We start from the raw sequence: 12,730 nt of genomic DNA, 5'->3' as shown, positions 1-12,730 counted from the left end.
GGGCAAGAATATCGTTGGTGTAGTCATTTTCTACATCATTAGGGGTTACAATGTCATCAATCCCTGATTTGTAGGCAGAGAGACCACCTGAAATAGAACACAAAAGCATTAGAACTAAATGAGGAATTTCAGCCAGAAGTAGGACAGGAAAATGCTATGATGCCAGATCACTGGTTAAAGTTTTCCCAAAAAAGGGACTCCTTTCTTTTTCTCCCCTTCTAAAAATGCGGGATGACCTTCAGGCCACTTGGAAAACGTTGGCTTGTCCTCTTGAATAGTCCAGTTCTGATCAGAAATAGCCTCTCTGCCCCCAGTTCATCTCCACCGTGATCATCTTTCAAAGTGTTTGTTCTTATCCTACAGGTGTTTGCAATTGCTGAGAGTGGTTTTTGCACCAAGGGATCTAGATTGAACATCAGCAAGCCTTATGCTTTAAAAACATTTGCTACGTCTGTGCTTGTCCTGGACTATATAGGAAAATAACGATCAAACCTTGTCCCTTTAGGAGCTTTTCATTTTGGTGACAGTAGTCCACGCATGAACTTTTGTCTCCTGAGTCTCAGAATGTCAGAGTTGAAAGAGATCTCAGGGGACAATTAATCCAATCTATAGGTGAATAAGAATCTCTACTATAATATACCTTATTAAGTGGTCATTCAGTCTTTTTGCTTGAAGACTTCCAGCGAGGATTAACACGCTCCCTCTGGAGGCCAATTCCACTTTTGGTCAACTCTAATTGTTAATAGTTAGTATTTATATAGCACTTTAGGGTTTACAAAGCACTTTACAAATATTATCTCATTTGAGATAGTTATTATTCTCTCCATTTTGTGGATGAGGAAACTGAGGCAGACAGAGTTTGAGTGACTTTCTCAGGGTCCTATCATAAGTGTCTGAATCTGGATTTGAACTCAGGCCTTACTGACTCCAGATCCACCATTCTATCCACTTCACCACCCTAGCTGCCTTTAGGGAGTTTTCCTCTGATATCAAGCCTAAATTTGTCTCTCTGCAGTTTCTACCCATTGATCCTAACTGGAGCCAAAGTCTTCTCTTCAACTGAATAAATACCTCCAGTTCCTTTAAACCATCCTTGTATAAAATGGTTTCAAGGACCTTCAGCATCCTGGTTGGCCTCCTCTCTATACACTCCAGTTTGTTAATGTCCTTCCTAAAATATGGAGCTCAGAAGAAAATACCTTAAGTGAGGCCATACTGCCACTTATCACTATTTTATGCTAGAGTTTTAGAATCTCTAAAATCATAGTTGAGAAATCAAATGGACCTCACATGAAAGTGTTTTGTCCTGAAATAGGAATTTCAGGGGGAAAGAAGTCTCAGTGCATTTTCAACTTTTTCAGAGTCGAGGCTTTCACAAATCTCATCATCTCATCATCAAATCAAGCTTTGACTGATACCACCTCCCTCAGCCTCCTCTCCTATCTGATTGGAGGGCTGGGGGGCCATGTACCAAACTCCTCCTAATAGCTTTCTTTATAGAGGGCAGAAACTCCTACTTTCCCCATTTTCTTGCCTTCTTTTGTGTGTCTCCTCCCATTAGATTATAAGCTCCTTGAGGGCAGGGACTGTATTTTTATTAATTGTATCCCTAGCACTTAGCACAGTGCCTCTCACGTGATAGGTACTTAATAAATGATTATTGGATATTGGCTTTTTAAGTTTACAGCTAGAAAGGCACTTAGAGGCCATTTAGTCCAAACCCCTAAATTTATAGAGGAAACAGGCCTAGAGACATTAAATGACTTGCCCAAGGTCACTCAGGGACTAAGTAGCAAAGGTGGGATTTAAACCCAAGCCAAAGACTCCAAATCCAAGCCCCAACCCCCACCCCCAATCCCAAGACATGCTTTCTCACCACCTCGTTTCCATCATGTTGGATGGGGCACATGGTTTGGCTAGTGAGACACTAAACCACAGAATTCCTTAAAAGTCTACAGTTTGATAGATAATTAAATTGAACAAGCCTTGAGTACCCAAATCCTTATTTACCAATGTCATTTCAATTAAATAGCTTCAGTGTTGCCAATCTTTCTGAAGCAAGTCAATGATAAACGTTCAGGTCAGAAGTAATTTTATTCATTACTCATTTCAACAAATAGACCTGACTTACCTTTCAGGTGTTGACTCATGGTCCAGGTTGGGAATTTTCTCTGGATTGCCTTAATTTTGTCAGTTAGGATCTTTACAGCCTGTGTAAGGTGCTCTTGACTATCCCAGGCTCCAGTGGGGTGATAAATGTGTTTATCAAGCTAAAAAAATGAAATAACAAGGTGAGAATCCCTGGGAGAAAATATAGTTTTTTCTGTTGTTCTCGCCCTTCCAAATTAATTTTTTATTTCTCAGATTTTCAGCTTTCTTCCTTATTTACCCACAAAGGGTTATTTCTCAAGTTGTTTGGTTTTTTTTTTCTTTAGTGAGAAGAAAGGTAATATGTTTAAAATGAGTACTGAATTTGGAGGCAGAATTGGGACATGTCCCAGCTCCATCACTTACTAGCTGTCACCATGGGTAATTCATTTAATCTCTCTGAGCTTTAGTTTCCTTATCTTTAAAATGGGAATAAATATTTATACCACCTATTTCAGATCAAGTGGAATAATATACAAATCACTTTATAAACTATAAAGCATTATATAAATGGAAGGCATGAATTAAAAAAAATTGGGGGGGAAATGAGTACTGAACAGCTCCAGTGAGAAAAAAATAATAATAAGATAACATTATTCAAAAGCAAACTGACTACTCAACGGCCAGGTCTTCACAGTAAAAACAAGATATTGCTTTTAAACAGTTACTCTAAAAATAATAGCTTATACTTGTGATAGCTTCTCTAGAGAATAGGACCAACATTCATACTTCTATAATGAGGTGCTTTCCTCACAATAACCGTAGCTACCGAGAAAACTGAGGCTCAGAGAAGGTAAGCTAGCTCAAGTTCACATAGCTAGTTAGGGTAAAATGTCAATTATCCAGTTATGTATAGTCAAAGCCAATGTCTAACTGTGGAGTCCTTTATTGCATAGAGTTAAGGCAATTATTTAGATAATTCAAACCCCTTACCTTCTTCCACAACAGTTTATTGAATTGGTTAGGAGTGAGGAATATTACTTACTTAGCCAGTATTTTGGTCCAAAGTGATAAAAATTTACTTTGTTTTTCAGTTATGCTATGGAGAACACTCTCTATTAATATAATTATTTTCTTAAAATTAGAGAGGCAGGGCAGCTTGGTGGCACAGTGGACAGAGCACTGGACCTGGAGTCAGGAGGGCCTGAATCAAATCTGGTCTCAGACCAGAAATTTGATACTTACTAGCTGTGTGACCCTGGGCAAGTCACTTAACCCCAATTGCCTTGCCAAAAAAAAATTAAATTAATAAGAAAAATCTGCATTTAGAGGTTCTTTCATGAGGCATAGCATGTGGAGAACCTGCAAGTCACAAAGAGCTGAGTTCTAGCCCAGCTTCTGACACATTCTGGGCTGGGTCACCCTAGCTAGGCCTGTCACTTTTCAGTGCCCCAGACAATTCTCCAAGGCTGTAAGTTGCAGAGCAGGAGCCAATCGACATTGGTAGAGGGCATTTCCTTAGTAGAAGTTCCCTCTACCAGTGAGATCCTAGGGCTGATCCAAAGAATAACTATGCTGCAATTCACTTGTTCCTCATTCATCCAGCTACTTCATTCTTATGAGATGTCTTTTAGAGTCACCGATGAAAGACAGGCCCTAAAGAAAGTAGCGAAGATGTTTAGCAGAAACCATTCAACATTTTAGTAAATGTCCCATTAGATGAGGAAACTGAAGGCCAGAGATGAAGTGACTTGTCCAAAGTCACACAGGTAGCAAACTGAAGTGCTGAGATTTGAACTGAGGTCTTCTGAATCCAAATCCAGCCCTTTCTCCTCTGTACCACTTTCCCTCCTGTTACAGAGCTGTTCAAGGATTTCTGGTTTTGCTGACATTTTGGTGGAAAGGAGAATATCATTGCTGAACCTCAGGTGTTGCTTCTTGATAGTTACCTGCATCAGACCAAATCTAAGTCCCTGATGGTCCCAGCCATCTCGGAGCACAGACCCAGCATGGGTCTCTCTGGAGATAATTCCAGCAATCAAAGCAGGATCCACACATTGTTTCTGTCCAACATCTTTGATTATCGTTTGATATTTCTTCATAGCCACCAAATCCATCTCAGCAAACATTTCTGAGCCACGGATCCCTACAGTAGAAATAGAAGTAGCTGTACTTTCTCTACTTCCTCAATTAGTTTTCTTTATTCTTAGAAGTGACTGGGAATTTTTAAAAAAAAATCTGTAAGACTAGGGGTCATTTGAATTAATTAACCTACCCCATTTAAAGCACCTAACAAGATGCTCTAGCCTTGATACATTTATCTAGAAAAAACACCTCTATTTAATCAATCAATCACAGATTATTGACTTGATATGAAAAGTCCTTAATCAGTCTGGAAGGTGTGAAAGCCATTGGATGAAATGAAATAATGCTTCACAGGAAGTGTATTGGAATTGGTTGAGGGGACTTAGACATACGCTGTGAGGCTTGGACAAATGTATTTCTGTATTGGACAACTTCTTGTTAGAAGCAGTTCCATCCAAGCTCCTGAGGGAATTATTTGAAAGTTGAGGGGAAGGAGAGAACTTCTGTCTCCTTTCCCCAGAGGGTGATCTTGTGAATTCAAAAGGTAGAAAGATTTTTGGATGTATCCATGGGTATTCTAGCAATGTCTCTGGAGCAGCAGTGACCAACATCAGCATCTGCTGAGGACAATTTAGATAACATTGAATAAAGGGACACTTTTAGGACTCTACAGGGAACCCAGCAGAAAGCTGTACCATACCTAAGTAGAACTTCATGAGGACTTTATGAATGGGAGAAAAGGACTTACCAGAATCAGAAGCTGTGAGTTACCTCTTTACCACGTGTTCTTTCTAAGCTTAAGTCCACATCTCCCAGGACTCTGTGTGGACTTGTAGAAGAGTGTATCTCTTGTCTGGGGAGTTATTTGTGCCAACTCTTCTTACTAAGCTACTTTGGAAAATAATCTTTTCTAAAAGCTAATTAATTTTGCTGATTAATTATTATCAACTTGTAGTCAATGGGAGATGTACACTAGTGGGGACTCATGACTAATGGAATTAGAGAACCTATCCCTGATTATGCAGGATTACCCCTGAAACCGTGAGGGTAGCTCCCAGGGACCCAGCCTGCTCCTGTGAACATAGCTTGTGCTACCCATCTTTTAAGAAAGTATGGGGGCAGCTAGGTGGAGTAATGGATAGAGCTCCAGCCTTGGAGTTAGGAGAACCAGAGTTCAAATGTGACCTCAGATACTTGACACTTACTAGCTGTGTGAACCTGGGCAAGTCACTTAACCCCAATTGCCTTACCAAAAATCATTAAAAAAAAAAAAAAGTAAGACAGCCATAGTCAATTGAACAGTGCTTGTCACTAAGGAAGCCAAAAATCCTGTAGAGCACACCTTCTACCCTAAGCCACATTCAGAACCATAGAATAGTAAAGCAGATTGGGACCTTAGAGATCAGCTGGTTTGTCCCTCTGACTTTACAGAGAGATTTATGGGCTAGTTCAAGGTCAAACAGTAGCCTCAGAAAACCCATATTTCCTGACTCTAAATTCAACATCCTTCTAACTATACGACACTGACTTCCAACTTCCAGGAAGCTTTCCTTAGAAAGCTAATTTTTAACTCATCCTTCCTCCTGCCCCACCTCCCTCACAAAGAGAAAAATATCCAAATTTCAGAATTGATGTTTCAGAGGCAAAGGAAGTTTTAATTAAATTTAGCTAGCATAGTGGAATGAGTACTGGCCCAGAATACAGAAGATCTGGGGCCTGGTGCCAATTTATCACTAAATGGTTAAGGCAAGTCATTTTACTTTGCTGGGCCTCAGTTTCCTCCTTGGTAAAATGAGTGGCTTGGTCTCTCTGGTTCCTTCCAGATCTGGATTCTATGGCTTTATGATCTTAGTGGCAGTAAGATAGGGAAAGAAAGGTTGGAGAAGGAAACAACAACGGAAAAGATATACAAAAATAAAAGCAACTTCTTTAAGTGAGAGTCCTAGGAGGGTATAAAGGGAAGGAGGAAATGTTAAATGTGCACTTACCACAGTTGATCAATCTGTCTATATCACAGGAGGCTCCAGGAGCGTCCATACTCATGATATCACCATAGCAACCATGGTACAGACGAGGCTGGAAGTGGGGATCCATGGGGGGAGGATATGGATAAGTGCCCTCAGAAGTAACTGAAAAGCATAAGGCGATTTTAGACCAAGACTGTGAGAAAACATGACGTGGGTTGCCATTTTGAATATTATTAAACCAGTAGACTATGAATAGCATTGGACCTTTTCTTTACCTTGTTGGATATTCATTCTTTCAATAATTCAAATATTTGTTGAGCACCTATACCATACACACTAGGTATAGTAGAGGGAGATACAAATATGGATGACAAGCCCCTGGCCCTCAAGGTGAGTGCAGTCTAATGTTAAGGGAATGTCAAATGGTCTAGCTTATATGATATTTAGGGCAATTTAGGGGAGGTAAGGAAGCATTCTGAGATAAAACTGAAAAGGTAGAAAGATTTGAGTCAGTCTTTCAAGGCCCTCTATCCAATAAGGAGTATAAACTTAAATTGTTAGGCAGTTAGTACAGTAGAGCATTGGGGCAGGAGTCAGGAAGATCCGAGTTCAAATTCTGCCTCTGATACTTGCTAACTGTGTGACCTTGGACAAGTCACTTCACCTCTTCCTCAGTTTTCTCTTGTGTAAAATGAGGGTAATAGGAGTAACTACCTCATGAGATTATTGTGAGCATCAAATGAGATAGTATTTATAAAGCGCTTAGCATAGTACCTGGCACATAATTGGCTTATTGCCCCACTACCTAGTAGGCAATAAGGAACCACTGAAAGTCTTTGAGCTGGGGAAGTGATGCCTTTGGAACTGTTCATTAAAAAGATTAATCAGGAAGCAATGTGTTGGAGAATGAAAAGACTTAGAAAAAGCAGAATGTAATCCCTCCATGGCATCCCTGAAGCTATCATCCAAACTTCCAAAAGGAGAACTTTAGCTTATTATTTGAGAATAATCCTTTACTCTAAAATATGTAAGTGATGCTTAGCACATCTTGAATTTATTAATTCAAGAAAGTCTTGCTGCTTTATTTCAGATCTTTAAACGTTAAGGGCAACGCAGATTCAAGGTATTATTATTTACTTATTTTGGGGGGCAGATCAAAGCATACTATTTTCACCTTTTTGTGCGTTTTTTTTTTCCTTTTGTTGTGTTTCTTCTTTCACAAAATGTCTAATATGGAAATGTTTTACATTATTATATACATCAAACTGCTTTACCGTCTTAGGGAGGCAGAAAATTTGAAACTCAAAATTTTGCAAAAAAAAAAAATGCATGTTAAATTGTCTTTACATGTAATTGGGAAAAAAAATAAAATACTATTCAAAATTTTTAAAAATGTGCCTCATTTGCATCTCTAGTCAATGACCCCAGTAATAAGGAGAAATGGTTCACCATCATTAACTGAAAGGCTTTCCACATGTACTATATGTCCATGGATCTCAAGGTATTATTATTAATCCTCATGATGAATAATTATATGTAACAGTCTATTTGTTCCAAAGGACCTCTCTTATACCCAACCTATAATCTTCTGTCCCGTAGAGTGAGTTATAACCAGGGCTTGAGGAAGAGCCGAGACCAAATGTTTGTGCACCCTAGGCAAGAATTGGAAATTGCACACCCTGTGTGTGATGGAGACCCAAAGCTTTGAGCCTTCCCTGTACTATCTGTATCTTGATATATCATGCAACAAAACCAATGGGCCAAGGAGGGTGAGGTTTTCTGGCATCAAATATGTGTACATGGTAACACACTTCTACTTTAATATTTTCATGAAAAAATAGAAAAAAATTATACTTTTGAAGTTACTATTGCGCAATGTGGTTTTTGGGGGCAATAATAAATAGTGTGTAATACACATACTCACACAAACATGTATACACACACACACACACACACACACACACACACACACAACTCACCAATGAGGACAGCAAGGCCCAAAAAAATGACAGGAACTAACATGCTGATAGATCTTATCCTGCAGGACCTAGAATGATTTTTGAAATAAAGTTGTTTAAAAAGAAAAAATAAGGACAGTTAGGTGGCGCAGTGGATAGAGCACCTGCCCTGAAGTCAGGAGGACCTGAGTTCAAATCCAGCCTCAGACCAAACACTTGACACTAGCTGTGTGACCCTGGGCAAGTCACTTAACCCCAATTGCCTAAAAAGGAAAAAAAAATAAAGAAAAACTAAAAACTTCAGTAAAGAAAATGTATTTTGAGCCAATGAAAAAGTCAACATTTCAATTCATTTCAATGCCTTGCCTAAATCTGTACTCCAAAAAATTCCCAAGAGCAATCATGGGACATGATCTGACAGTTGTACAGAACCATAGAGTTTTGAGGCGTAGAGATCTAACTCCCCTCATTCTCTTCAATGTGTGATTCCAGACAGATCTGCAGAAACCAGAGCCTAGAGAAATGAACCAATTTGCTATGGGTTTGTTGTTAAGTATTTTTTTCAGTCGTGTCCTACTCTCTGTGACCCCATTTGGGCTTTTCTTGGCAGATATGCTGAAGTAGTTTGCAATTTCGTCTCCAGCTCATTTTACAGATGAGGAACTGAGGCACCAGGGTTAAGTGACTTGCCCAGGTTCACACAGCCACTAAGTGTTTGAGGCCAGATTTGAACTCAGGAGATCTTCTTGATTCTAAGCCCAGTGCTTTATCCATTCCTCCACCTAGCAGCCCTTACTATAGGTCACACAGAGAGTTAGTGGAAAAGCCAAGATTAGAATCCAAGTCTTTTGCCTTTCTAGTCCAGTGTTTTTTCCTACGCCATTCTAGTCCCTTTCCTCAGTGCAAACTCCAAACTTGTTTTAGTTCTATTTTATTCATTTTACATCCCCACATGTATGCACACACAAAGTAAGTAGGCAGGTATGTAAACACAATGCTCTCTTCTCTCCTTTTATATGACAATTCAATTTAACAAGTATTTTTTAAGCATTGCCTAGGTGCAAGAAGAGGAAATGTGGTATATAGTCTATAGAGATGGGCTTGGAGTCAGGAAAACCTGAGTTCAAGTTTTATCTCTGACACATACTGACCAGGCTGGGTGGCCCTGGACAAGTGATTTAACCTCTCAGCACCTCCAGACAACCCTCCAAGACTGTAAGTTTCATCAGTGGAGGGAATTTTCAACCCAGGGAATTTCCCATGCTGATGAAACCATAGATCTAGTTCCCGCCCCTCCAAGTCTCCCCACACACAAAAAATGCAAATCACCAATATTTAGGTATGAAAGAGGGAAAACTTCTAATGGCCCAGGATTGTACTGAATGCAGCCTTACCAAGCTAGGCTTAGTTCTTGCCACTCTTAACTTCCCTCATTATTTCTGCATATGACCCTGATTTAAATGATCAAAGACAGAAAAGATGCCTTCTCTCCCTTCCTCCCCACTAACCTGTTTTGGTCTTTATAGAGAGAACACTTCCCTTCTCTCTTTAAGAAGGTTTTCAAAACACACGTTCCACTTGCTCAGGATACTTCAGGGCTAGACAAAGCAGTTTTCTTCAGCCTTCCTCTGCCTCTACCTCTGTCCTACAACACAAATTTAGCAGCAGGATCCTCTGTGAGTCAACAATTGGTTTTCCATCATGTGCAAACCTGAGGGCCGCTCCTATGGAATATTCCAAAACTGACATAGGGGACTCACCTGTCTCCCGTCACCCTTGTCCTGAAACACCCATCTCCTGAAAGAGCTTTATATATAGCTTGAACCCTTATATATTAATTTGATGACCTCATTAGGCCTGATTATTATGATGCTTTGAACTTAGGCAGTCCCTTTAATAGGAGGATATGAAAGAGTTTTCTAAACTTCAATTAATTAATTACTGTAATAACCCCCTTCCAGGAGACACTGGAGGGCCTTATTTGGGAATTTCTAATATTGTGATCGGACATCCATCTCCTAAATCTGTGTCCAAGAAACTTATAATTAACAAATAAACAGGAAGTGCTTGGATTGGTAGTCTGGAAATGAGACAAGTGGAGTTCCATCTTCTTTGTTCTCCATTATTAAAAAGTCACATCATGGGCACACATGTACTTGTTCATTTGGGTCCCAGGCTACTTACTGACGATTTGTTCTGTGAGAGAATTTTATGAGTAAGCACTAGGAAGAGTAGGTTTCTGGTCTCTCAAACTACTGAAGGAAATGAGCTGGAGGGAGAAGGTTGTGATGAGTCTGGGAACAGAGACAAATTTCTTTCTTCAGTGTTGATAACTAGAATAATGGAAATTAAGCTGTGGGCAGCCCCAAATAGAAGAGACATGAGATCATAGATTTTGAGCAAGAAGAGACCTTATAAGACATCAAGTGCAATCACTTCATTTTACAGACAAGGATACTATGGGACAGAGGTTAAATGATTTGCCCAGGGTTAGACAGCTAATAAGTGTCAAGGATTGGGGTTAAAACCAGGTTTTCCTGACTTCCAAGTCCGATGTTCTATGTGCTAATTACACATTTCCGCTTACCATTGGCAGAAAAGAACAGCTGCCCAAAGGGAGGAAAAAAAATCAGACAAGGGGTATATTCATACCTACCATGGGGAAGGGAAGATTCTGTACCTCAACACAGTTCCCCCCAACATACCCACTTACCCACTGAGTGGAGAATAAGGAGCAAAAAGTGGGGTAGGAAGGACAAATGCACTGAGTCTAAAAAGGACCCCAGGCTGCCAAATAAAAGGAAATTACAGCTCCTGGAAGGCTCTAAACACATCAGACTGACTTAAGAATTGCTGTTCCCAGCATTGGCTTATGTTCTGGCCAGAAGCGAACGTAGATGTTGAGGATCTGCAACTCTAAGGCCCTCTAAGGCTCTGTCCTTCTCTTTCCTTTCCTCTCCTCCAGTCATCCAAATCTATTTCTTAACAGTGGGCGGGGATAATCCTAGCCAATAGGATGGTTCCCAAGGTGGTTACCAGGGAAGTGATTCATGTGATCATTTGGAGATCTAGGACTTTGGTGTATGTTAGCACATAAAGGACACACACAACTACTACCCCCTTCCACCATCACCACTGGCAAGGTGATTGTCACCATCAATAGCAGTCAAAGCTACTCATTAATCAGGGTTTTATAGCACTCAGAGCTGGAAGGGAGTTCATAGATCTAGGCCAGAGGTTCCCAAACTTATTTGACCTACTGCCCCCTTTAAAAAAAATTATTCAGTGGCCCTCTGGAACTCTGCTTTCTTTAACCCTTTAACTTTTTTTTAAAATTTGCATCATTTCAAAAAAAATATAAACTTTTTAAATGATGCATTTTAAATTTAATAAATTATTGTAAATTCATGGGGTTTTTCCTGTATTGAAATTTTGATGACATGTGACCATATAGTACCCTATTGTAAACAAGTCATTGCACGCTACCAATGCATGCTGGACTCTGACAATGCACAACATACTCACCTGCCAACACTTGCTTGTTAAGACCTGTTGGCAGACTTAACCACTGATCATTTATAACTTGCATTTTATGTATTTATTAGGAAAATAATGTAATCACTATGACTTTAACTCTTACACAACAGATGAAATGTACAAATGTTTTTCAAAATTTTATCTTTTCTTCCTTTATGCTTCCACTACCCCCTTATTTTTATTCAATGCCCCCCAATTACACCTGAGGTTACTATTGCTCACCTGAATTGTTCCAGCATCCCCCTAGGGGGTGGTATCACCCACTTTGGGAACCTATGATTCTAGGGCTAAGCCAACACCTTCATTTTGCAGATGAGGAAACTCTGGAAGCCCAGAAAAGGGAAATGATTTGCCTAAGGCCACACAGATAGTAAGTAGCAGAACCAGGGTTCAAATTCTCAACTCCAAAGCCTGTTTTCTTTTTAACTATAACACACTTTCTTCAAGTCCAATCACATAGGATATGACAAGCTGAGAACAGCCTGCAGATCAGTATGGGATCTATCACCAGTGGCTTGTTCATTTGACAATAGCACTATGTTCTGCATGTTCAAGTCCAGTTAAAAACAAATGGGGCCTCTTTTAAATTTAATTTAATTTAATTTTTATTTTTAACTTAATAATCACCAAATTAAATTTGCATTTCCATTGTAGAAGAGCAGAAAATTCTACTTGAAGCTATGAATCTCTATTACATATGGATTGGTTTTCTTCCTAAATATATAATAAATTCAAAATGTAACTTTAAAAACTATCTTGCTTATTTGTGATTCCTTCTGGCCTTCTGTTTTATTCTCCTTGGTGGGGGAGGGGTGTAGGTAGAGGCAAGAGACTAGCCCATCTGTCCTCTCCCTCCTATTATCTTCCTCTACAATGAAAAAAAAGAAAAGAAAAATAAATCCTTGTAACAAATGTACATAGTCAGGCAAAACAAATCCCCACATTTGGCCGTATCTAAAAATGTTATGTCTCATTCTGAACCTTGAGTCCATCACCTCTCTGTCATGAGACGGGAAGCATGGTTATTCATTAGGCTTCTGGAGTTGTGGTTCTTGCATTGATCACAGTTCTCATGTCTTTCAAAGTTGTTTTTCT

At 39.5% G+C, this 12,730-nt stretch overlaps 1 protein-coding gene across 1 annotated transcript; it reads right to left on the bottom strand.

Annotated features, from left to right (window-relative positions):
* Positions 1-3: 3 nt before the first annotated feature.
* Positions 4-9,890, bottom strand: LYG2 (lysozyme g2; the record flags this gene model as incomplete). The annotated part of the gene is made up of 7 exons (XM_027842577.1): positions 9,859-9,890; positions 9,607-9,743; positions 8,120-8,187; positions 6,162-6,302; positions 4,038-4,234; positions 2,132-2,270; positions 4-87 (listed from the first exon to the last, which is right to left on the bottom strand). Coding segments are annotated over exons 3-7 (604 nt in total), but the record flags the coding sequence as incomplete, so codon positions are not given.
* Positions 9,891-12,730: the final 2,840 nt, after the last annotated feature.

This window comes from Vombatus ursinus, unplaced genomic scaffold, assembly GCF_900497805.2.
Source record: "Vombatus ursinus unplaced genomic scaffold, bare-nosed wombat genome assembly UNPS02014877.1, whole genome shotgun sequence".
NCBI classification, from domain to species: domain Eukaryota; kingdom Metazoa; phylum Chordata; class Mammalia; order Diprotodontia; family Vombatidae; genus Vombatus; species Vombatus ursinus.
This window is presented reverse-complemented; position numbering and strand designations above follow the sequence as displayed.